Source organism: Corticium candelabrum, chromosome 1 (genome assembly GCF_963422355.1).
Source record: "Corticium candelabrum chromosome 1, ooCorCand1.1, whole genome shotgun sequence".
Classification (NCBI taxonomy): domain Eukaryota; kingdom Metazoa; phylum Porifera; class Homoscleromorpha; order Homosclerophorida; family Plakinidae; genus Corticium; species Corticium candelabrum.
The window spans coordinates 121,575-147,843 of NC_085085.1; the positions used below are offsets into that span (position 1 = coordinate 121,575).

The 26,269-nt window shown below is 38.6% G+C and overlaps 3 protein-coding genes across 6 annotated transcripts in view; 2 read left to right on the forward strand and 1 right to left on the reverse strand.

Annotated features, from left to right (window-relative positions):
• Positions 1–5,926, forward strand: part of LOC134179316 (myoferlin-like) — a 36,527-nt gene extending 30,601 nt beyond the window's left edge. For both annotated transcript variants that reach the window (XM_062646185.1, XM_062646193.1), the window contains 8 exons: positions 2,022–2,415; positions 2,472–2,567; positions 2,632–2,770; positions 3,076–3,136; positions 3,196–3,449; positions 4,851–4,960; positions 5,508–5,655; positions 5,714–5,926. In XM_062646185.1, coding sequence (XP_062502169.1) covers positions 2,022–2,415; positions 2,472–2,567; positions 2,632–2,770; positions 3,076–3,136; positions 3,196–3,449; positions 4,851–4,960; positions 5,508–5,655; positions 5,714–5,746 — 1,235 coding nt within the window. In that variant the 3' untranslated portion in view covers positions 5,747–5,926. The remainder of the gene's footprint in view (positions 1–2,021; positions 2,416–2,471; positions 2,568–2,631; positions 2,771–3,075; positions 3,137–3,195; positions 3,450–4,850; positions 4,961–5,507; positions 5,656–5,713) is intronic.
• A 3,409-nt stretch (positions 5,927–9,335) lies between these two features.
• LOC134183240 (tRNA-uridine aminocarboxypropyltransferase 1-like) lies at positions 9,336–13,110 on the forward strand. Its single transcript, XM_062650733.1, has 9 exons — positions 9,336–9,422; positions 9,495–9,623; positions 11,199–11,289; positions 11,354–11,383; positions 12,092–12,115; positions 12,177–12,338; positions 12,403–12,464; positions 12,798–12,884; positions 12,954–13,110. The coding sequence occupies exons 1-9, from the start codon at positions 9,358–9,360 to the stop codon at positions 13,036–13,038; spliced, it is 735 nt and encodes a 244-aa protein (XP_062506717.1). The 5' UTR covers positions 9,336–9,357; the 3' UTR covers positions 13,039–13,110.
• Positions 12,475–25,941, reverse strand: LOC134183227 (MMS19 nucleotide excision repair protein homolog). Of its 3 annotated transcripts, none has more exons than XR_009970468.1 (35): positions 25,902–25,941; positions 23,875–24,030; positions 23,543–23,618; positions 23,347–23,408; positions 22,296–22,359; positions 21,895–21,956; positions 21,649–21,735; positions 21,518–21,592; positions 20,949–21,026; positions 20,833–20,862; positions 20,707–20,766; positions 20,100–20,151; positions 19,942–20,025; positions 19,814–19,884; positions 19,434–19,512; positions 19,165–19,310; positions 18,703–18,865; positions 18,493–18,603; positions 18,353–18,424; positions 16,842–16,931; positions 16,503–16,596; positions 16,333–16,444; positions 16,175–16,246; positions 15,988–16,114; positions 15,525–15,640; positions 15,400–15,456; positions 15,225–15,335; positions 15,093–15,162; positions 14,640–14,722; positions 13,907–14,074; positions 13,789–13,848; positions 13,622–13,722; positions 13,095–13,328; positions 12,942–12,989; positions 12,475–12,870 (listed from the first exon to the last, which is right to left on the reverse strand). XR_009970468.1 is itself a non-coding variant. In XM_062650715.1 (33 exons), the coding sequence occupies exons 1-33, from the start codon at positions 25,908–25,910 to the stop codon at positions 13,301–13,303; spliced, it is 2,826 nt and encodes a 941-aa protein (XP_062506699.1). In that variant the 5' UTR covers positions 25,911–25,941; the 3' UTR covers positions 13,090–13,300. The 3 variants fall into 3 exon arrangements, 1 of the variants encoding a protein (XP_062506699.1); XR_009970467.1 differs by having other exon boundaries at positions 12,934–12,989; XM_062650715.1 differs by lacking the exons at positions 12,475–12,870; positions 12,942–12,989 and having other exon boundaries at positions 13,090–13,328.
• Between the last annotated feature and the right edge of the window lie 328 nt (positions 25,942–26,269).

A 26,269-nucleotide genomic window follows, 5' to 3' on the forward strand; every position in this document is an offset into this window, starting at 1 on the left:
ACATGTGCTTTCCTGGTCACGTGCATAGCATAAGAAACCCTGATGTGGCTGAAAGTAGAAAAGTGCTTGTTGAGTATTATCAGAACTGCAGTGTAGCAACCTCAGTTTCGCACAATTGAGATTTGAGACGGAAGAATTCTGAGAACTGTCTGTACAATGCCTATACTACACAGTCTAATGCAACTTCTTACTGCAATGTCTTGATCTTTCCAATTCAGGCTATAGAAAGATTTTAGTCATCTTTGCCTTCAATGCAAATTAGAGCATCAATATCCTACAATTACTGAGTGTTTGAATGAGTGCTCCATTTTCAAAGTGAGGAAATGCGCTAGCTTGAATATGCACCTTTAAAGACGTTTCTTGTATTAGACTACTGGACACGACACAGCCAGTTTAGTATGGTTTTTTATGTACCTGAAATTGTATGAGGCTACAAAGAGAAGTAGACTTTGAGAAGACCCATCTAGTTTGTAGTACAGCTATTCTATTGCTGTGAGAATGTCATCATGTCAACTTTAAAAATCTTGTAACGTTGCAACTCAAGATTTTGCAGCCAATACTGCTAATTTTGGAAGTAATGTTTTTGTCACACAGTTTCCGTAGGCGTTTGCAGTAGACAATGGAAAAGGTTTAAAGTAGTTGAAAGTCTTGGGTTACTGTACAGAGTGCTATGCTAATTTGGATGCTGAACTTGTCCTTTGTATGAGCATCTTTAATTGCAGTGCTCTCAGGCTTTGGGATTATGCTTTGGATTATATGTCCACGTGTCTATTATTGGGGCGAGCCTTGGCAAGACCCTTCCTATGTGTACTGTACTGTGTTGAGGTGTGCGTGATGGTACCTACGTATGTATGTACGACCCACCCACCCACTGGCCTGAAATGACGTTGATTTGAGTCAATCACAGACATGATGACTTGTGATGTCGCAATGCAGGTTTAAGTGTACTATCTGTATGTCTCTTCAGTTTGCTTGCTGAGTGCCAGTCCCATGGGACTAATAAGAGAATGTGCAAACAGGCTGGAGCTCCTAGAGATGACTTGACAATTGCGGCCAAAAATGCAACTAAATGTAAGATCACGTCACTTTTTCAAAGAAACGTACGTTAGTGCTCTACCTATATGTGTATGTTCATCACGATGTAAAAACACGCACGTCCAAGTCCAGCTTTGACTATAAACTAGTCGTAGCTATGAACGGACAAATTTACAGGTAAACTTCTTTGCTAGAGTATCTATATGTATAGGAATGGTATGAACAATCACACCACAAAGTGGTTTGCGTAGGCATTGTGGAGATGTATAAATCGGTTTCTGTCTACTTCAAATTTCTACATACATTGTTCTTAGCTGACACATCAGAGAGGAAGATAGTTAACATCTTCAGAGTCAACTGATTGCTGAGAGCAATTCCTGCGACTACAAGAGAATGTACAAATCAATGGCTTGACACTGCAGCCAAAAATGTGATAACACGTTGCTTTTGCAAAGAAATTTACTTTAGCAATATACCTATAACTGCATATTCTCTTGGATGACAAATCATGTGTCTGTTCTCACTGAGGCTCGCCCCAACAATGCTTTGCATTTTTGACTAGTGTATTATATAGCTATACAGTATGTGTCTGCACATACCTTAATAAGTTATTCATTTATTTGCGTACATTAGCTGCACAGGCTTGATGTGGCTACCTCAAACTTCTAGACTGGTTTCTTCTTTACGTTCAAGCATGCAGTAAAGAAGGGTCACAGCAATTACAAGGAGCAACATGAAGACTATGAAAGCTTCTTCCAACGTATAAGTTCCTTGGAAAGTATTCTGGTTAACTTACAAAATGTGATTGCAGAGTCATTATGTTATTAAGTTTAGAGCTGCTGAAGTGATGTGATTTAGTTAATTAATAAAGGAATTATTTGCACTAATGACTTTGATTTGTAAATATTGTTTTGTAATTTTATTGGTTGCATGTAAAATATAGATGACAGTATGTTTGGCGTAATGTAGTTCATGTTTTGATGTAGTTCCTCCAGACATGCTAGCTCCTGGTGATGAGGCAAGACTGATACCTAAGGAAGAAACAAAGAAACAACAAGGCTTTCTCCAGGGTGTTGTTTCTTCAGTCACAACAAGCAAAAAAGGAAAGAAGGAAAAGGAGGACAAAGCACTACGAGAGAGGAAGCGTATTGCCAAGTGTCTAGGACCCATGAAGGAACGATTGGCACTACGGGTTCTCAGATTGTTTGGTGATCCAAACACATTAATTCCTGAGCATGTTGAGACGCGACCGCTATACAGTCCTCTCAGACCAAACGTTGAACAAGGGAGGATTCAGATGTGGTTGGATATGTTTGTTGATCCAGCCAAGAATGGGCCACCACCTCCACCTGTTAACATCTCAAAGAGGCGACCAAATGAGTGTGTTGGTTTGTTATCCTTTTCCATGATGTTGTAGAAGTAAATTTGTTGGTCAGGTATGTTCTTCGTCTAATTGTGTGGAACACATCTGATGTCATTATGGATGAAACGAACTTGCTTGGGGAAGCAATGAGTGATATATACATTAAAGGGTGATTGCTGTAGTTTGTCATGATGTGCATAAGTTTTGTGCATGGTATCACTGATTTTGTTTAGCTGGTTGAGAGGCATTGATGAAAAACAGAAGACAGATGTTCATTATCGCTCACTCAATGGAGAAGGAAACTTCAACTGGCGTTTTGTGTTTCCCTTAGAGTATGATCCTGCTGAGCAATGTCTTGTTGTCACTAAGAAGGTATTGCCATTCCACTTGTTGAGTCTTGTTTTATGTATGCATACTACATTCATGGATTGCATAAAAAATATTGAAAAGAAAGTCTTGTATGATTGTGTATCTTGATTGTGCACAATTAAGACAGAAGAGCTTAGCATACTACGAAGCATATTATGAGTGCATGTACATGTAGTGAGTTGCTAACACCAGAGGAAAGGAAGCAACTGAAAATGGTCATCCAGTTTTTGACATTGTACCACACTTTGCTTTGAACTTACAACTTTGTAGTTTTAGATTTTTTGCAGTTGTTTTGTTGTTTTATGCAGGAGCACTTCTGGAGCTTAGATAAAACCGAGTTTCGTCTACCCCCTCTTCTGACTTTACAAGGTGTGTGTATGATTCAAGTAGTAGCTGGACGTTTTGAAGAAACTGCATAATTGTGATAGTTTGGGATGCTGATCTCTTCAACCCGGATGACTTCTTAGGGGAATTGGAAATCAATTTTAACTCAATGAGTGGTCCAGCTAAAACAGCCAAGAAATGTAATCTGACGCAGTTGCCAGAAATGCATGATGATGGCATTATTCCACCCGAGTTTGAGCCTTTCAACTTATTTGAAAGGCGACATGTACGTGGCTGGTGGCCATTCAAAGGACAGCTGACTTACCCAGATGAAGTGAAGGGCACGATCGGTCTCACGGTAAGATTTAGTATAAATATGGTGATTATATTTCATTTGTTAAGTAAAAGAAACAAGCACACTGTAGTGATTCAGTTCATATGGTAAATCATCTCTGCATTACATAATGGCAGCTGGCTGCTATGTAATTGATTTCAATGGACTGAGCTCTGTAATCTATTTTGAGAACTAGATCTCTGTATCTACTTGAAACACGCCACAGGAAGGGAGCTTTATGACAACTTTATCACGTACATGTAGTGGCATTGTGATAATGCCAATACTTATTGGAATGGGAAATTGTCTGGCACTGATTTGTGATTTATCTGTGTCCAGCATTTTGGGAGATACAGTTTTTGGGAGATGCAGTTTTAGGAATGGAAGTGACTTTACTGTTATGTAATTGATTTCTAAACAAGTTGTGAAAATTTCTATTTTCTGTATTGTCACAATTAGAAGCCATGCTTATGTCTGTATAAGCCGAATTGGAATTCAGGCTAATATTCAAGACAGGCTCATATTCAGACAGGCTTGTAGGCCATTTGAACACGCTAAGGTATAGACATGACTATTATACACCACTTGAAAAAGCAAGATTCGTTAAGATATATAGACGTGACTACCATGAAATGTCCGTATCAAGAGCGTTACCTGAATCTCTGTCACCATTGTCAGTGTCATTGAACGCTACAAGCATACGCAGACACGTGCACGCACACGTGACCGCTCACATAGGCATGCTGTGCTTAACAAAAGATGGCTTCTAAATGTGACCCACTTGTACGCAGCACGAGGTCTTGAGATTGGCTTGTATTCGAGGCTGGCTGTTATTTACAACAATATGGTATTGAGAAATTTATTTTTCAATGCACTAGGTGTTGGGAACTGGCAATGTTAACACGTGTATCCAAGCTGCCTCTTGAAATGGTTGTTGGCAGTACTTGAATCCTGAACATTCATATTTTACAGTCTATGTAAATCGGATTATAACATTTGTGACTCTGAGTACATCATGTCTTGGTCATCATTTACAATTTGTTCAATTGTTTACGCAGCAAACAGCCAAGTTGCAAAGTGTTGTTAGTCACTTGAGTAGCCTAATGAGTCTTCTTGGCAATGAAATCTAGTTTGTTGAACTTTGGTCGATGACAGGCAGTCCACAGGAACTCAATGGATGTCTCAGTGAAAACACATCAACTGATCGTGTGCTGTAAGTAGAATCTTAGTTATGAACCCAGATGGCACAGTGATGCAACAAGCCCATGAAACTTAAGCCACCATCTGTTTCTGTTGTAACAAAAGACAGCTTTCGAATGACTGACTATGGTTATCATTTGTTTGCTGTGTTAAGTTTCTGTGGTAATATGTTATAATGAGGGTGTTGTGTTGATTTATTGTATTGTTATTGTGTGATGTGTTTAGGGTAAAATTGAAATGGAATTGGAGCTTGTGACGAAGGAGGAAGCAGAGGCTCGCCCCGCTGGACCAGCACGTGATGATCCTAACATGAATCCAACATTGGAGCCACCAAAGTCAGTTTTGTGTTTGTCAGTCTCTCTGATTGTCTTACTTGGATGGATAAGTGTGTGCAATGGGATGATCTATTGTCGTTATTAAACATTTAAATTGTGATCACATTGATTACATTAATCTTTTTGTATTGATCAGTCAGATGATATGGTTAGCAACAGTTTGTTTTATAGGGTAGTAGGTTTGTTGGTATTGAAATTCTGTTGTAGAGATGTGATACAGTGATCTAGTTTTATTGAGTGCTTTTCTGACTGGGATCATAGTCAAGGTTCTTGTAAAAATAAATTAATCCAATTTACCTCAGCATTTTCCAGAAAAACCATTTCTACAGGGAGGGTGAATACAATAGCTTAATGTATTAAATGGTTAATAATTTAATTTTACAGTCTCTGTTTCTGCTGATTTGCATGCACACATCTGCCAGTCTATCAGCATCATACAGCTATTTCTTATTGCTACAACACGTGGTGCTTTTGTCTACTAAATATGTGCTGCTTGTCGTAATCTGTGTGTTTGTTAGGCTTGTCCGTGATTTGCTGTCTTTTGTAGTCGCCCTGATACATCATTTCTGTGGTTCATGAATCCTTGGAAGACTTGCAAGCACATCTTATGGAAGCGTCTGAAGTGGCTAATTATCACATTGCTCATAGTTATTGTCATCGTTGCCTTTGTTGTTCTGTTTTTCTACAACTTCCCAGTTAGTGTCCATGATTTCTGTTGAGTGAATGTGGTCTAATTGTGATTTTTTTATGCAGCAATACACTGTGAAAAAGCTGATTGGCAGTTAAACTATGAGAGATTCAGAATTGCTTGAGCGCGCAATGAACTATTTTGGTGTGTTTGCTTTGCTGCTATAGGAACTTCTAATGCTACTCTATCAGTTGCTGTTTTTGTTTGTAGCATTTTTGATTGTATTTGTGTAACCGGTTATATTGTGGGTATGCCAGAAATGGCACCCTACACATTTACATCTTGCACATCTTGCTGTGGGAACCCGAGACCTATAAGAAGTACACTCTTTGCTTTATATGTTTGCACTCCAAATATTCACTCAGTCCGATTTGTCTGTTTTTTCATCTATTAGAGACATGTCTAGCGAAAAGTCGTTTGTATAGGTAGTGTTATATGGCTGCACTAGACATCTGCATGGCTTTTTTATACAGTGACAAATAACGTAATCAGTTCATTGATTCAGAATGGGATACCTCGATCCAATTTGTGGCCAAAACCGAAAGGGAGACAAGGTAAAAACTAACTTTCAAAGGCATAGCTGGTTCCTAGGACAATCCAGATCCTCGTTATCTTCATTTTCCCAGTGTTCAAACAGCTCTGAAATCTGTAAGCTCGAGCTCATTGATGGATCCATGATGTCACAGTGACTTATACAGGAGGTCAGCTTCTTTTCAGTCAATTACTCAAGGCAAAGTTACTGTATTACAAGTCTACTCTGAGTCTAATTGGCGAACGAAGCGAGCCTCTCTCTTGTCATGTCAATTGAGCTCGAGATATATTATATTTATATATTTATCTACTATATAAAGCTCAAATTGTCTGTCTGTCTGTCTGTCTGTCTGTGTGTGTGTGTGTGTGTGTGTGTGTGTGTGTGTGTGTGTGTGTGTGTTCGCGTTTGGGGGCCACGTCTTTTGTCCGTTCGCAACCGAAATCGGTACACACACTCGGCATGCATAGGAGAAGGTTTGCGTAAAAAAATTAAAAAATTATGCACCGGGTCCCCTCTCGAGGGGTCGACCCCCGCGTAAAATTTCTCGATGACGCTAACGCTACACATTCCGGTTCATTCCAACACACGCCCACGCCAGTCCTGTGTAGACCCTATGCATCGCCGTCCTTCGCAAAGCTTCGAGCGATCGAATATCTCTTGACGACGAAACTTAAGCTGGATTTACAATATGGGAACGCTTGAGCGTCGCGTCGCGTGCGTCCAGTCACGTTGTCTTGCGTGGGAGTGGCACGTATCGCGTCACACGCGTCGTACCATTCACAATACGATTTCAGCGCGCCGTAGACGTCGCTGCCTGAATTATTGAACTGACCACTCGCGCTTCGATTTTCTACTAGCAGAACTCTGCCGGAACCCCCAGCTTGCTCAAAATCAATTTCGAGGCGTTCTCCCATGCACGCAGGTCTTTGTACGTCTTGCAGTTGATCATCTACAAGCAAGGACAGCTCCCTACGCAATCTACAGACCGCTCAACGTCGAGTACAGCGCCCAAATCAATAATCATTGCCCACGGAAGCCACACGTGCATTTATATTTGGCTGTGATTGGTCGAAATGAAGGTGCTACTTCCGACGCGATGTGTAAAGCTTCCGATTCGACGCTCAAATAGAACTTGGTTCTATTTGGACGCGTCGCGTCGCGAGCGTCGCGTCCGTCGAACGTCGCGTCGCGTAGACCATTTACAATTTGAATTTGTACTACGCGACGTGACGCGACGCGACGCATGCGACGCGACGCTCAAACGTTTGCATATTGTAAATCCAGCTTTACTCTTCTATCGCTTGCGTTTCTCTCCAAATTCTGATTGCATTTGCACCGAATCCAACCTACACGTTTTCTGCAGCAAGCGCTACACGGGGAGTGTGTCAATTTCGATCGAAACAAGCGCGAAGAGCAAGATTCGAATTCATTCAGCATATCCGGGACCTCGCAACAAAGATTGCACGTGACGTATCCACAGACCTATCTTTACACTACAGTATCTTGCCCGTACGACGGACGGGCCATGTATACTAGTCTATTTATATATATACGTACGTCAGCACTTGTCATATGGATTTACGGCAAAACAGAAAGACAAATCAACAAAACGACGATGCCAGATGAATGCAATTTTGACTCCGTAACATATGCGCTAAAAATTGAAGCATGGGATCTCTTTTGAGGGGTCGACTCAATTGTAATTTGTTGGCGAGGAGAGTCAAACGACTCTCGATTTTGCTCCCTTACGCGACTAAAGAGAAAAGGAGACTGATTTGTGACAAGCGGAATGAAAAAGAAAAGCTAAAAGAAGAGAAAAGTCTGTTTTTTGAGTTTCCGCGCGTTACTTTGATAGAAATTATTGCTACGCAACCATTGTCACGTGACTATGCGATCATTGTTACGCGACTATCTCAGTAAACGAGTGAGACGATTGAAGCGTGAACGAAGAATTGAAGACAACTATAGTGTTTTGCGTTCGATTATTTGAACTCAGCGTTCAGTTACTCGATTCAGGCAATCAATTATCCGATGTTCTGTCCTAATTAGAAGTACCAAATATAGAAATAATTATTTTAGTCGCACATTTCTTTCATGACGTCTTTCTATGATGCTCACTCACGTTTCAGCTGAACACTAAATGATTGATTCAAGAAAGGTGGGAAGATGAAGTAGTGAAATTCGAGCTCTTCATTAGCTAAAACCAGCTGCGGCGCATGATGGACTGTTGCATGGTATCATGCAAGACGCGCGATTTACAAAGTATGCGGATTACACCACGATTGACGGAGCAAGGCGTTGTTCTGTAGGCTTCCTAGATATGTAGATCTAGGACCTTCGTGGTAACGTGGGACACCAAGATTAGTGCAAATGAAATTTTTCTACAACACACGCTAAAACTTCACGCTAAAGTCAAGATTAATTACAAATTATTGCGTCTGATGATATTTGAGCAGCTGCCCAACCGCAGACTATGTAAGTTATTTAGTTGCACAACAGCCCTAAGCAACGGATAATTGAACGCCTGAATCGAATAATTGAACGCAAAATACTATAGAAGAGCAACTGAAAGTCTATTTCCTGAGTTCCCGCGTTTGTTTGACAGAAACTATTGCTACGTAACGCAACCATTGTTACGCGAATAGGTAAAGACAGAACACCATCGCTCGCCAAACACAATGCTAACCGAGCATTTACTAGTTTAGTTGTAGTCTGTGCCTCTACATAATATGCAGCTCACTCGAGCAGCAGCAGGTAACGTTGCTGCGTGCAACTACTAAAAATCCTGTTCTGTACGTACATGTTTAATTTTTGTGTAGTCCACACACGTACGGCGATCAATGACTAGCCAGTTCGATATAGATTGCACACAGAAATCTGGTGCACTACGTACACACATACAGATACAATACAGACGACAGCAAGGACAGGTGAAACTCTAGCTAGTGTACCGTTGCCATGGAAACGCGTACGGCAAGTCTGGTTTGGTTCAGTCAATCTCACAAGTGAAAGCAAGCGTATGTACGTGTACTGTTATGTAGTAGTAGACTGCAGTAAATAGAAAACACATTATTGTTACGCGTGGATGTGCACTCTATTACAAGTGACCTATTTTCTTGGCTTCCTGTTACGAGATCAGTCTACGCATGCGCGAAAGTACAGGAATGCGAAGTGGAGATGGCGTTTGAATTGGCCGCAACACCGTTTAGACGTCTTAAGCTAGCGTCGTTTGCTCCTCTAATGTACGAGAGTGCATTTCCAACTGTGCTAATGTTGACTGCAAGTCTAATAGTAGTTTTTATTGTTCTTTCCAGTTCAGCAGAGAGAGCTGTCTGTCCGAAGTGCAAATCATCTCGTAAATACTTTTGCTACACGTGCTTTATTCCTGTAGGAATATCAGAGTCTTCCTTACCGACAGTCGAATTGCCGCTGCAGGTCGACATGTGCGTATATGTGCCTAGAGTTCGTATACTGCATACTAGAATAATAGATATGACAATCATGTTATATAGCGATGCATATGGAAATAGTATTTTCCCGGTTGTGTGACAAAACTGCATGTCTGGACAACGACGTATTATGTAATTGATTAAAAGATAGATTGAACTGAACTTATGGATTTTGCTCTTTGTCTGCCCATGAAAAAACAAACTTGTATAAATGTCAAGGCACATAGATATTTAATTAAGTTGTATTGAATTTTAATTGGATGTGATGACTCTGTTATACATTAATTGCTTGACTGAGAATGGGTGACAGCCCACTGCAACTTTGATCATGCATGTTTGTGTGCTGTATGTGTGTCTACTGTTTCAAGTGAACTGTTACTCTGTTGATTTGTGTTGCGATAGCATAAGCACATCAGACCTTAAGAGTTTGCAAATCCAGCTAGCTAGCTGAGACCACTTTGGAAAAAGTGATGTAGCTAGAGATGAGGTAGAGCATCCAATTAACTCTGCATTCATTCGGCTGTCCTCAATCCTGTCAATACTAGACTGATGAAAGTTTTATGGCAAATTATGAACATACTGTTATACAGTGATCACACCCAATTAAAATACTGTTATACACTACTTTCGTGGCTTTGTTTCTTCTCATCAAGCTTATACACTAGGGGTGTATTCGTTTGGGACTATCTTTTTCTGGAAAAGTCTAGGTTGGATAGAGTCAAAAGAGGCAGGGCACGTTTACCAATCAAACAGAACTTTTCTGAAACGAGATAGATGAGGCGGTAACAGAACTATGCGCATGCGTAGAATCAGTGCCTGTGTCAGAATCACCCAGGTGTACGTGTTCTTTGTCGTAGCCGTTTCATCTACTTTTTCTACTGTTAGATTGGCTACTAACTCTTAGGAAGTTTGTTCTGCCGAACAAAAGAAATCAGCTGCCGTTCAACTTTTGCGTGAGCAATCCAGAATAAGCGCAACTAGTGGTCTGGAAATGTTACACAAGGCTAGCGCGTTGAGTTGGAAGGTCAAAGCTGGTAGAGACACAAGTTTTACATGTCTAGGTGCTTTTTCTATCCTTTCTATCCGTACTGATAATAGGATGGGTTGGAAAGTCTATCCTCTCTATCCTTTTTTTGGAAACAGAAAAGTTACCAATCGAACAGCGTTAATACATTTCCAGTCTATCCGTTTCTGGAAAGGTTTGGGAAACTGTTCATTTTATCCGGAAAAGGAAAGGTGCCCAATCGAACACGCTAGCGGGCAAGTGATACATATATGTGACTTACATTTAACTGAAACTGTTATTGAAGTTTCAGTTTTCGTCTAAGTTATCATCAGGCATCCATGTGCTATTTCTGTGACATATTTTCTTGTTGACCAGCACTCTTGTTTACTAGCACTTTTGTTGACCAGCACTCCAAACCTGTTGACTGTAGATCTCTGACTAATATAGAGGTTGTTCTTTTTAGTATTAGCTTGTAGGTTTAATGAAAGTTTTTCTGTGATAATAGTGTTTAGTTGCTCTAGAAGTGGCATTTTCTGCTCTAGGAATGACATTTTCTTTTTCAGAATAAAACACAGTTTGGAGAGAGTTGGGAAAAGCACGTCATCTCACGCACGAATTTTGTCTCCTCATTCAGTGAACATTCATATCTACCCTGTGAGCTGGATACAATGGGATAATTTATTAGCAAGACAGTAATTGTCAATGTCATGTATTGCAGGACATCCCCAGCTATTCAGACACAAACAAAGTTAGTGATGGAATGTGCATAATTATTTAGGAAACACATTGATATACATAGCACAGCTGCATCTAAAGTTGGAAATTAAGAATTGTCATCAGTAGGGAAGCAATCTATCCTGTTGTGGGATTCTGTTGTGGTTCTCCCTTAAGGCTGGTTCACAATATTGACGCTCACCTGAGCGTCAACATCAAAGACACCGCCTGCTGCATCCCTTGATGTTGAGGCTGACGCTGGAATAGGATTCATTTCTTATTGTGAACCAGGCTTTAGTCATGACACTACTAGTATCAAGGAACAATACGCTGAGAGTGAACCTACTGTTGGTAATTAAGGCTTTGATTTGCACTATAACATAGAAAGATGGTTTTGAGTGATTAGTTGTTACAGTAGTTGTAAGTCTTATCAGTGGGACCTACATATTTCAGTAATTATAGTTTACACACACATGTACAGTTGTGAGTTGCATTACAATATAGGAAATATACAAATAAAATACCATATTTGGACAGCCAATGTAAATGTCTGGGCAACACATGTAGGTGTACTTGGCTCCACTGCAAAAACTGCATATGTAGGTACGATCAGACTTACCAACAAGATTTAAAATCTGAGCGACATGTATAGGCTGTTGTTATTTATGGTGCAGGCAGTTTTATATAAATCAGCAGCTTAAGGTGCATTAATCAAAATAATTGACTATCTTGGTTTGTTCAGGTTCTACTCCTCTTTCCAGGCCCAGTTAGTAATACATGCTGTGTTCTTGTCGCTGATATGAACTCCCAGCATGTGCTATGTGCAGGAAACTCCTTCACTTGACTCATTGTTGCCAGGAAAGACTACAGAGCACAAGCAATGTTCTACTGGTGTTTCATCTGCCAAGAGGCAACGTTTACAAAGACCGTTATGTGAGCGCCTTATCGTTGTTGATTCAACATGGTCACAAGCAAAACGAATAACAGCAGTATGTTTCAAATTCAATAACAAATGTAGTTGTGTTACCTTACAGCATTTATTTCATAACTTAGGATGACCGACTGCATGATATCCCAAGAGTCCAACTGAAGCAAGCAGAGACATTCTTCTGGAGGTCAGACTTTTTCAAAACATGTCAGATCATATTCTGAGATATGAAATAAAGTGTACCAACTTTCCTTTCCCACCCTGATAGTATACACCAAGCCTGTTGACCCAATCCGTCCAAAGGATGCAAGGGTTCCCTCCCTGGCAACTGTACTCAATAGTGACATCATGTGATCCCTACTGAACGGCAGCGTATCATATTTATAGCTACACTCAGTTTTTAAGATTCAGTTCAGTCTTTTGAGGAATGTAAATTGTCTAAAATGCACGACTGCTCTGACAAACAAACCAGCATAGCAACTGATGTGTGAACAAAATGATCATTTCACTTTCTCTTCAGAAAACAGAGTAAGCCAAGTCACTACCTTGCAACAATAGAGGCCATCTACTATTTCTTCAAGCAACTTCACGAACTACAAGAAGAAAGGTGCATCATAATTCATTTAACACGTGGCATGTTGTCTGACACAACCTACCCACATACTTTGTTTTGCAGGTCATATGATGGACAGTATGATAACCTGCTGTACTTCTTTGCATTCCAGTATTTATTAATAAAGAATAAGAAGGAAACAAAATAACAATATTAACTTTTACCTGTGAAATAAAATGTGTGCTAAATGAACCATGAACTCACCAAGTAAAACAGATCGTTAATTACAGTCAACCAAATGTAATGGTTGAAGTCACATTAACCAGCGCAGGAGATCCCGATCCCATCACATTTCCCTTATGAAAGAATCTCTACATTGTACTCACATGTCATATTCACTGTTAAATTAAGTTTATCAATCTTCGTGACATCAAATTGGTCCTCTTCCAAGATGTGAATAGGTGACTTTCCTATTGCTTAGCAGAACCCAACAGAAACCTACACACACACACACACACACACACACACAGAGTAAGTCCATGTGTTCACCATATCTGATATTTCCACCAATCATTTGCATAAACAGGAATTGCCTATTTTGAAACTCATGGTCTTTCCAAACCAATTGAATTACTAGTATTTATAACACACAGCCACATAGCCAAAGAACACAATTCTGGATGAATATTCAATGTTCAGTTCAAATTGTAATGGAATGCCAATGACGGCTTTGCAATTAGTTTGGTGGAAATTCGTGTAACTACGAGCAACACAGCATTTGTGACATTTACCATTCTCCTCGACATTTGACTGCTTCTTTCCTCACCAGTCGTTTCTTATCATCAAGAGTTGCAGCTAATGCTCTGATAACTTTCAATCGAAATGGGAAAACCTAAATTATCCATTCAATAACCCAGGTGCAGTCAAATGCCCAGTACGTAGTCATAAAACAACAGACCAGGTGATGTGGAAGAACTGTCATTAAACCTAGGCACTGCAAAGCTGATATCCTCACTTTCTAGAATACATGTAATGCAGCATAAATAACAACCTTGAGTACCACATTGCTTTATCACCATTTGTTGAGGTTGTTGTGCTAATGAAAGTAAAGAAGGCATGAGTGAAGTCAAGTGCTGACTGATAATGAGTGGAGCATCACGAACAAGTGAACAAAGAGTAGAAAGTGTTGAGGTCTTCAAGCTTAACTCAGGCAAAGACAGGGACTGGATAAGAAGAGGCATTACCTACAAGTAAACAAAAAATCTATGACAAAACCGTTCTCACTATGTGATACAAAAGAACTTTGTGAACAAAGGCATAGGGAAATTTATTAAATAGCAGATAGATATCGGCATATTGCAACAATGTGATCACCACGACAAGAATGGACTGGATCTCCTAAACTGTGTCTACCACTCCTCTAACTGTGACACACTGTACTGAACTGCAGCATCCTCCACAGTCATATTACATTGTCTACATTCACTCTGTCTGTCGCTACCATTTCTGACTTTCATCTCATAATACATAATATTTTTCTTCATCTGCATGTCGTCACTTGATGTCTCCTACATAGTTTCTGCAAGTACTAATAAAACAATAACCACATACAAATCATGGAATCCAAGTAGATTCAAATGCAATGTACAATTAACTGTCATCTTGAATCTACTTGCAAGCTGACAAGATGACAACAAACAATAGGACAATCACCAAGTTTTTAAACATTTGAAAGAAAGACTAGACAAAAAACTGACAGTACACAACAACAAACACAAGTACAACACTTGTATTGTGCAAAATCCTGACCAGTTGTAACTCTGCCAAAAGAACTTGCTTGGGAACAGACTGTAAAACATACGATAGTGCCTTCACAAATGGACTCTTGCTCCCTGATAAATTCAAATGAAACAAGTCATTCACATTGCAACAAAAAATTCCATCCAGTGTCACTGACTGTGTAAATGTACTAGTAACAAGCAACAAACACAAAACATCAGAACGTAACTCGGTCAAATGAGCTCGTGTTGTCTACTAAACCAATAAATATGGTAAGCATATTATCACACTGTTTTATGTAGAATTCAATGACACATCCTCACACTGTTTACATAAAATTCAATGACAACAGTAACGCAATGAAAGGAAAGGATTAACTCAAAACATGCTGAAAATACAGTGCAATAAATTAAATAATAAAGCCTACCATACAATAACATAACATCTCAACCAACTATAGAAGATGACAAAGTTATAACAAACCTTGAGCTCTATTAAAACCATCCACTAGTATTGGCACAGTTTCAATGAAAAACTTCTGACGAAACATCAACTGCAAATTCAAGACTAACAATATAGGTTCTACATTTATACAAGTTTCAATTTGTCACTCACTCGACTATTACACACTGTTGTATTAGACATTACGTCTGGACAATCAGACAAAATAATACAGAAACCATCAGCTGCAGCTTCACCAAGTTGAGATGAAAACAAGCTAATGAGCTAAAAAATATCATGTCACAAGATCAAATAAATATATATATATATTTGATAGACCAAAACAGACCTTATCAACCATTGGTTTTGCTAAATCATGTGACCTCATCACTAATGCTTTACACAACTATTCAACACAAAACAATAATGTCCATCACGAGTGATGATCAAAGTGCATGATAAAAATGATCTGACCCACAACAGTACAGTAAGTTCTTTTAGCTGAATTGCAGTAAAGCAATTTTCATCACTACTCGACCACGAAAACAAATTCTCTGACACAAGGTCAACATACACACGCAACTCTTCTTCTAAACACAATAAACTACTATAATAGGCATGTACAGTTAAGCCACTTCATTTCATCTCTGTCTATCTGTCTACCTGTCTGTCTGTCAGTTTGTCAATCAGTCTCATTCCTCACTGTTCTTGAAACAATAGTATGTACACACACACACACACACACACACACACACACACACACACACACACACACACACACACACACACACACACACACACACCACAGTTTGAAACTTCAGCAAACCTGCTGATTATGCTAATAGTTTACATGACATGTCAGTAAATGTTGTCTAGCTACTATTATTAATGTATCAATCTAAGTCTGCAGTGACAATATCAAGGGCACACATCATACCATCCTCCATCTTGTTTATTAGTCCTGCTAAGCATTTGGCCGCAGCAGTGCATGTTGGTTGATGTGTAGATGTGCAAGCCAATGACACCAGTTGTCTGAGAAGTGTTGGTTCATCCTCGAAATGGATCTGTAGTTGCAAAATAATTAAAACCCAACAACCCACTAATAAATATTGATGTTAACATACATCTTTACTGCAATGACACACAACTGCCATTAGCAGGGATACCAACTGAGTTTGATGAAAAGTGGAATTGGCCTAAAACAAAACAGTTTCATACGCTAATAATCATAAAAGACAGCAAGCACTATCTTTGCCGATTTCAACCACACAAAAATTATTACCTTCAAGGGCTCAAACCTTTGCACTGGATTATAGTTAAACCAAACATTCGCCCTTGTGCTTTTACCATTTACAAACAAGTCTGACACACACTGAACCACTCTGTCTTGAGAGCTACAAAAATTAATCAACATTACAGCAATATTTTGAACATGAGGTAGAAAGACCATACCTTGCATCTAATGCTAACATCACATTTCTAATACAGGAACAAACAGCAGCAAGTGTTTCAAGTTTATCATAGATATTCCACTTAGCAGGACATTCTGTCATAACACAAGAGGCAACAAGTAAGCAACTACCACCATAGATTATATACAGTACATATATAGGAGAGTGCACACTCATGAGCATGCACGCATGCATGCACTCACGTAAGCACAGCTAGATCATGCACACACGTGCATGCACACACACACACACACACACACACACACACACACACACACACACACACACACGGCACTTGATACATGCGTACAGAATACATTTCAAAATATTCATGTCTGACCTTGAGTTGCTTCATAGACTGGCTTTGCTATTAGATGTGGCAATAAATGCTGCTCTATATATCCAATTATCTCAACATCATGAATGTGAGCTACCAAACAACAGAAATCATTTGCAATAAAATATCTTCAATAATCAAATTACTTTAATCAAGCAATGCTTAGAGTGTAGTTTGCAATAAGTGATACTGAAGTAACATAATTTGCAACAACCACAACTGAACTCCACAATCACCAATTCAGGTGTTATCTAGTGCTAGTCATTTACATCCTAGTCTTTCCAATCTCCTACTACAACCCGATAAACTCTACTCTGAACGTATCCAATAAAAAGATACAAAACTATGCAAGACAAACTCAACGGTTTCTCATGATACTGTTTGCCCAAATAAAAATAACCCCAAACAAATAATAGTTTCTCCTGCATGTTTTCAATAGCACTGCCTCTGTGTTGCCACACAACTCTACTTCCATCCACAATACACAAATATGATCATGATGAGACATTCTGCTTCTCCAAACTAAGTACACACACTCTGCATTTGCAACATTCAGTCGTGTATGTGCTGCATGTGCAGTGATTACTCACATGTAATGCTATAGAAATACAAACACAGTGCATACACATTTGCCACAGATTAAAGATGGTTATAGTGGTAGTATAAACAGGAAAAACAAACTACAAAAACTCATAAATTTCTTGTGCTGCTACAAACATGGCCTTAATAATCAGGCATGCCCACTCATGCAAACAGTACTAGTGCAACCTTTCACTACGTACCAATAAAACAATAATTACAGTACCGGCAATAAGTAACCTAACATTTTTATCGTATGCGTATCGTATCGTATCGTATCCTATTGCGTATCGTATCGTATTGCCTATCGTATCGTATTGCGTATCATAGCGTATCGTATATCGTATTGCGTATCATATATCGTACCATCTGGTATCTTATCTTAATTGTATCATATATCATATTGCGTATTGTATATCCTATGGATGGTATCTTATCTTAATTGTATGGTATCATCTTTTATCTTATCCTATCCTACATGGTATCTTTTATCGTATCGTATGATATCCTATCCTATCGTATCGTATCGTATCGTATCGTATCGTATCGTATCCTATCGTATCCTATCGTATCGTATCGTATCGTATCGCTGTCAGCTTACTTATTGCCGGTACTGTAGCTCACACATTACAGATTTCTTCTGAAAACGTGTCCTTCAGGTCACACAAAATTACCAGCACATCAAACAAGGCAGCATGCACCTAATAGTAACCTATGTAAATGCTCAAGAGTTGATAAACTAGCCAGATTTTGCAAGTACAATTTCAACACAATTGAATTTGTTGATTATGGTAATTTTTAATTAATTAATTACATAATTGTGAGTTCTAGAAAAATGATCATAATCATAGCTAGCACAATCATCCACAATAAGCATCTCACCATCATTTAGTTTATCAAACCAAATAAACAATCATCAAACACACAAAGATGACCTTGCACTATAGATGCTAATGATGTAAAGGCACACACTGCTATCGATGTCAACTGCTGCTGGTTTTCATCGCCTAATAAATATTCATTTCATTAAATGACATCAAACCACAAAGACTGTCAGATACAAATATTTGCTTACTTTGACTACAGAGATCTACTCGAGCCAAGATTTCAGGAACAGTAACTTGGACAATGTCCACATGAACAGATACAGCAGACAGACAAGTCAGCGTATTGACAGTATTACCAGCTGTACATCAATCACTCATCTAACTATCCAATAGCAACAAACAAATGTGTGGGCTACAGACAGTGTCTGCATGTTACAGTACAGCCCATGTCAAATCACCTGAATTAGAATCATGATTTAACAGAATAGGCAATGTCTCCTTTTGTACAACTAATGGTGACTTGCGACCAACAACAGACAGAGCATTGAGAGCCTCAGACTTTACAATGTCTTGAACATCTTCTAGCAGCAACTGAGTAATGTGATGTGTAATAGCCAACTCCTACGTTAAACACAAATAGATAGCAAACACAAAACTAATTGACAAGCAGGCAGGCAGGCACACGGATTAACAGCAAAAGAGCAAAAGATATCAATTATTAAAACAACTGAGAACTAAAGTGGTCTTGATTATATTATATTATACAAAACTACTAGTATTGTGGCTAGCAGTGTCTTGTGATGTAGCATTAAATGTAACATACCTACATTAATATTATCAACAAATGCACTCATGTGTGTATGTACATGCATGCACTCATGCACCCATGCACCTACACCACTGCTATTACAAGCACGTACTTCTTCTTGCATCAACAGTTGTGGCTGAGACAACAATGCAGCAAGACCAGACAATCCAACACAACACACAGAACCATCCGTGTGATTGAGAGTTGTGTAAAACAAAGTCATCAAAGATTCCTTGAATGGCATCAGAGGACTGGTAACTATAACAGCCAAAAACAATTAAGAAAGAAACCTACAGTCACTAGTAGTAATACTAATTATTAGGCATGCCTCTTCAACATCAGTACTATGCCAAACAAAGTCATCTGTTGGTAACACCTTACCATCAAGAGAATCAGAAAACTTCATAGTTGCCTTCAAAAGAGAAAGAACAATTTCGAGAAGGTTTCGTTGATGAACAGCCTTGTACATAAATCATTAAACACTTAGCAAACTAAACACAACAGAGTCATAACTACTGTACTTAACTTGATAGTAACTGTTAATCAAAACATGCACTAAATATAATAATTTTAGTAGTTCCAGTAACTTGTCACATCATCTAATCTTTTTCATGTGCCAACACGCATGCTTCACGAACATGAACATGGACAGACTGTAAAACAGGAAATATCTTACTAATGAAACATAAATATGTCTTCATTTCAATATCGATCCGTGTAAGTATCACAATAAACTACATCAGCCACATCACAACACAGACCTGCATAGTTTCAGTGTATTTGCTTAACAGCACTGGCATTGCAGCACTCAATACAGCAACACACGTTGGATCTACAAGATACCAACTAAAGTATTTGCGCAAATCTGCAATCCATGCAATGAACACACCCGCAGCTGCTGCTATAGCCTGCAGTACACGTCCACTTGGTTTGATAAGTCGAAGTGAAGGCTCTTTCAGATGCTCGATGCACTCTAATTACACACAAAAAATACTATCAACAAACGCTAACACAGTTGTCGATCTTAACTGTAGATACTGACGTTACCTTTAAGAATTATCTGAAGAAATTTATCCAATGCATTTGAAGAGCCAGAATGCTACCAACAACCACATGTGACCTTTAATTTCAATGAGTACACACTACATGTAATAATAGATACTAGAAGCTGTAGCTCATGCCTCTAAAATACAAACTATCAACTCCCTACAATAGAACAGTAACACAAAATCAATAACTATTATTACACCCCACATCAATTCAATATCGCATCAACTATATATGTACTGAGTCTGTATATAACTAATGTGATTGATAAAACAATGAGCATTAGCAGCTACTACTACTACTACTAACTGTAAGTCTAGCAAGGCAATCTTATAAATTACTGTACCTAATGGCATGTCATATAACTTAAAGATCAACACAACATTACGATAACAACACATTTGTCATCATTGGAATATCATCCGCAAAGCTTCAACTCCATACATGTCCATCTCTAGAGGATCTGCCTGACATAATACACAACACTGTCCATAGTAAACGTTGAATATGTCCGTACAAATGCTAGTGCAAGTCACGTATGCATGTAACTTTGTCTTGGCAAACATTATTGCATATTGACATAAATATTTGCATTTATCATAATTACAGTGACAAGCCCAGATGCCATGTTTCTTGTTATAATTTGTAAAGCACTGATTGCCGATTCCTGAAACACAACATCACAACCACTCACTACAAGTGCATCAAGTAAGTCCTAAGAATGCCATTCCACCTCAACATCTGCAAACCCTGGTTGAAAAACCTAAACCAAAATTGTATAAATTACATGCTGTTCTTCATGCATGATGTAGAGCACAAGACACACTACCATTACTACAACATTTGTACCTCTTGCCTAATTGCTCTCCATAATTCTTCAGAAAACAAGCTAAAGTCCTCAGCATTATACGTTTGAGCACATGCCACCTAAACAAAAAGCATGTCTATTTATTCGTTTGTGTGTTCGTTTTCATCCAGTTGTGTGTGTGTGTGTGTGTGTGTGTGCACGCGCGTGCGCACACACGCATGCATGAGCATGTAGTAATGATACAATATAAAACTACTATTACTACATGCACCACACACGCACACATGCACACACACACACACACACACACACACACACACACACACTCATGAACACACAGGTGGACAAAAACAAACACACAAACAGATAAATAGACAAACAAGAATGGATAAACCCAAATCAACAAACATACCTACAGACAAACACATCAACAAACAAATTAGATGAACAAACAGACAGACAGCTGAATAACAAAACAAACAGCAAGTAGATGAGATTACAAAAATCACATCAGTTATGCACAACAACTAAGACAGCTTATAAAAACAAAAACCTCACTACACCAATGACTACTCTATAAATGGTCCTCCATAATGCAAAGACGACTTGCCAAAGTCTCCAGTGAATCCAGTTTTGCTGTTCTAACATTTGATGCCATTTTCTCAAGAAGCAAAGGAAGACAAAACTAAACACAAGTTCAGACTAAACATGAAATTTGTCAAATTAATCAACTTGAGACACCTTGCTTAGCTTGTTAGAAGCAGACAAACACTGTCTAAGACTGGAAACAAGATCATCTCTAGTGATGCCATGGGGATCATCTGGTGGCTGCAATAATGTAATCAACATGATAAGAAACAAACCAATTACAAAGACACAAGAAAATCAACCAAAATCTAGAAGTTCACATTATTAAAATACTGAAACTAAAACTATACTTTTATGACAATAATACAATAACAAAATGAGATAAAAGTTGTCACTCACAGGAGTAAATTCCACTGGAAAATAACAAGCAACCACTTCAAAGAGATCTTCAGCAAACATTTCTAAGAACAGAAACATGAGAAAACACTAACTTTAACAATTTCTTAATTAAAAACCACACTTTCTGTAGTTCCGTAAGAAGTCAGTAAAGATTTATATCTTATACACTATAATTCTAAACATTAATTGCCCTGAGAAACCGCATTACAAAACATGGCTATGTTGGGTTGCCATGTATAAAAAGAAAAACCAGAGGTACAGTTTAAAACAAAAAACTGTTTGAGACTTGCAACATCTGCAAACAAAAAGGCAAGCAAAGATAACTAACATGCAATCAAGCAAGTCAACAAGTACATACAACGGCTCAGACACAAAACAATGAGTAAACTAAATGCACATACCAAATGGTAGCTTCTGTGCAATTGCTCTGACACATTGAAATGCTAAAACCAAGTTTCTCGGATCCTACAGTCATGAGACAAAGCAAATTCATACAACTGTCACGAGTGCCAAAATATAACGTGTTCATAACAGCAACAGTTCAAATATCACTCACTGCAACACACAGAGCTAAATCAGTCGGCCAACAGAAACATTGACAGATAATATGAAATACACGATATCACTAAGTCAACACTCACAGCTGTTAAGCAAGTCATACAAGTCGACAAATTAAAACAATATGTCGGCATGAACTAGACATACTCTAGTTTTCTAGTGCATGAATGATGATGATACATATATAAAACCAGAAAGTCTGTGATTGTCTTAAGAAGACCATAATTTCCCATAGCGGTAGATACATAAATCTTAAACGTGAACAAAGTATTTCACTACCCTCGCCTGTTCACCTATGTCAAGTGCATATAAGGCCAGGCAAACTTGATCCACAGGTTTAACATCCCCGCCCGCATCAAATTTTGGGAAAACAAAATAAGTTTCATTATTCATTATATAGGACACATGACACCTCGCACGTGCCTGTCTCATGTTGCGCACGTTAGTTTTCACAATATGGCTTCCTTCTTAAGCGTGCACGTGTGCACTGCTAAGAAAACCCTGGTTCCCTGGACTGTTTTGTCGCTGTCTCCTTCAGAAACCTTTGAAGATCTGCTGACATCAGTCCAGGCCGGGCACTTCATCCTATGTCAACACAGTGTGCTCCGCCCTGTGGTACATAGATGGTCATCACGGAACCCTTGGTCTCCGAGGTTGCAATGTTCCTGATTAATATTATTATTAAAATATGAAATGAATAATGAATAATGACCGCCCGCCCGCATGCTGTCGTGAAAAAGGCTGGACGTTAAACTGTGAATCAAGTTTGCCCGACCTAAAATATACTCTATTCTTCATCGAACAGCACCTGCAACGGAGTGTTACAGAACTGTCGAAAGTCATAGCTTTCTATTAAATCTGCTGAGTGATATAAACAACATAGTTATCTCTTACCCGTTCTCCATCCATGGCTTGGATAAACCCAAATACAAAGTCTTGAGAAAATGTTTTCAGCTCTAAAATACACAAACATGCTGCTCTACACAATACTAACTGTACAACAATTTGCCAACATCAGCCTCTTTGTCCGTCTGTCTGTCAGTTTCCTGTTTCTGTCTATATTGATCTACTATGATATCAACATTGTTACCTTCTTGGTAAACAGGATTCTCTAAGAGAGTAGCAGCTATGTTGTAGAAGTGCCGTCTGTCTCCTTGAGACAAGCCCTAAACAAAAATTTTTATACAAACAAATTCTACACCATCTGAGCAAACTATCTACTGCACATTCTTCACATCATAACACTCAACTTGTTCATATTTCCAGGAAATATTGTTATTGAAACCATGCCATAGAACTTACAGATAAATATCTCACAAAATCTGATTAGTGCAGTAGCAAGACATATACTTCAACTCAACTTAAACATTGCAACTTTACAGTATGTACATGCACACTTGACACCTTCCACTGTCTACTTACTTGTGTGTGAACTTCCTTATAAATTGCAGAGCAAATCTTCCTCACAGCTCCATCTGGTAGTGAATGATGCAGTACCAATGAACAAAGACCAGCAAGAACATGTGGAATGACAACATGCCGATCTTTCAATCGATCACAGTAGAAATCCAACAATAACTGAACTAGCACAAACACAACACAAAAGAAAAATAAACTATTGTTAACCTACGCACAATAGACTCTAACACAACCTATTTTCATTAAATCAAGTTCACAATATTTACAAAAAGATAAAAAACTTACAGCTCATTTCATTCAAAATATGATTATTGACATGATGCAAATATACTCACACAACCTTAATTCTTTTATTTCTAAAAGACCTAAAAATTGTCTCTACAAACACGAATAGCACAAGCTAGTGAAAGCAAAAATACAGCAATCAAATAAGCATTCAATGGTAATCAGGATGCTTACCATATACCTAGCCAATAAGCAAACAAACACATTAGCTAGTTGATTATTATAAAAGTATAAAAACATTTTGAGAAAATGATGGGTATGTGGGGATGGGTATGTAGTTAGTCATGCTCATCTCCTACATCACAATCCAGTACTGTGAGTGCCACACATTACTGCTGCGTTTTAGATTGAAACTGCCACAAGCAATTAATTTAGATAAAAAGATTGTGATGTAGGAGATAAGCATAACTAAGTACATACCCATCTCTACACACCCAACATTTTCTCAAATGTTTTTATGTTTTTAGAAATGATGAGTGCGGCTTGGGATTCCATACTTTGACTGATGTACTGTACTGGTAGGAGCTGACGGATGTACGTAATAACATTGATTGCATCAATAAACAACTCCCATGCATTTCGCACGAAAGTCTACACGATCACATTTACATGCACAGAGACAACACCCCATTGAGTATAGTCGTACATGTTCAACTACACGCAACTGTAAGCACACAGTGGAATGGCAGCAATCTCCCAAAGCGTAGTTTCCACCAGCTAATAATAGGTAAGTACATGGAGCTATCATGTACACATGTGACCGGAACAACATAGCGTTGTGGAAGCCCACGTAGAACTACGTAGCAGCAGTTGACTGATATTGACTGGACTTTCCATTGTTCTAGCTGTTGGGTCAGTGCAATTCCTCGGACAAAAGCTAATCGTTTGGTATGACTCTCGTCGTTGCAGCTGCTTCGAGTGAGGCGCTAGGCTGGCTGACAAAAGCAAATGTGAAAGAATAAATTGACTTTTTACTTGCCGATATATGGCTTCTGAGAGGCCTAGTGTCAGCATTAGTAGCCTGGCTACCATTCGGACCGTTTACAGTCGAACGTTAGATGGCTCTGAGATATTTTACAGAGTTATAAGAAATCTGGATAGCACGTGTTTGGATACATTTGTATGGGTGACCATTTTAGAATCGTCGCATCCCTACATAGAGAGTGCTAAGCAGTTATAAGTTATGGCAAGTACCATGTATAGTTTCATAACATTCTTCTCTGTTATGGTATGTCAGTCACAACAAAAGTGGAACAATATGTTGTGTCAGTCTATACTAGAAGCTAATCTTCATCATCCTTCACCTCTTGTTGTCTCCTTCATATAAACAAGTGACCTTAATTCAATCCCTTTCCATAGTTAAGCAGAAACCAGCATTTGCAAATCCCTGCTGAGTAAAAGCTGCTGTTAAATAGACAGAAGAAGCAGTTCATGTCTAAATTGATGACTTGGTAAACAAAGCACTTTGATACTCATAGAACTCTAGTCCTCAAGGATTATCGCAATCAGTCATCAAATTTTAGGGAGCATTTTGTTAATTGGACAACACAGCTGCAGTAACTTCAAAATGTGAGTGAAAAATACATACAAACAAATTAAAAACAGTTAAAAATGAGTTAACACGTACACATCATGCATGATAATTGATTACAAGATTTGTTAATTAAATCAATTCAGCAAACTGATTAGCAGATATTCCTATATATTTTGCAGTAGAAATAGTTTGTTGCTCACTAGTACTATACCTTCTGCATCAGTCAAAGTGAGTAGACTTGCTGTTTGCAGGACACTAGACAACAATCTAGTGCCACGTGCACGTTTCTCCACGTCTGTGTTAGTGAGATACAATCTGAAGACATAAAAACCAATACAAACCAACCACACAAACTATCACGTCTGATACCCTAAAGATTCCACCAGCTTGTGAAGTAACAACTTTTGTGACGTCAAATCTGCACGAAACTCCATGAACATGACTTAGCTATAACATGAAAAACTTAATTTACACCTTCAGAGATGCTCTTAACTTGACTTTCATCTGCTCCGTCTACATACAGTTCTACACGCGAGCACAACTGCGTTGCCATTGTCAATTTAACGCACGTTAGTCAGA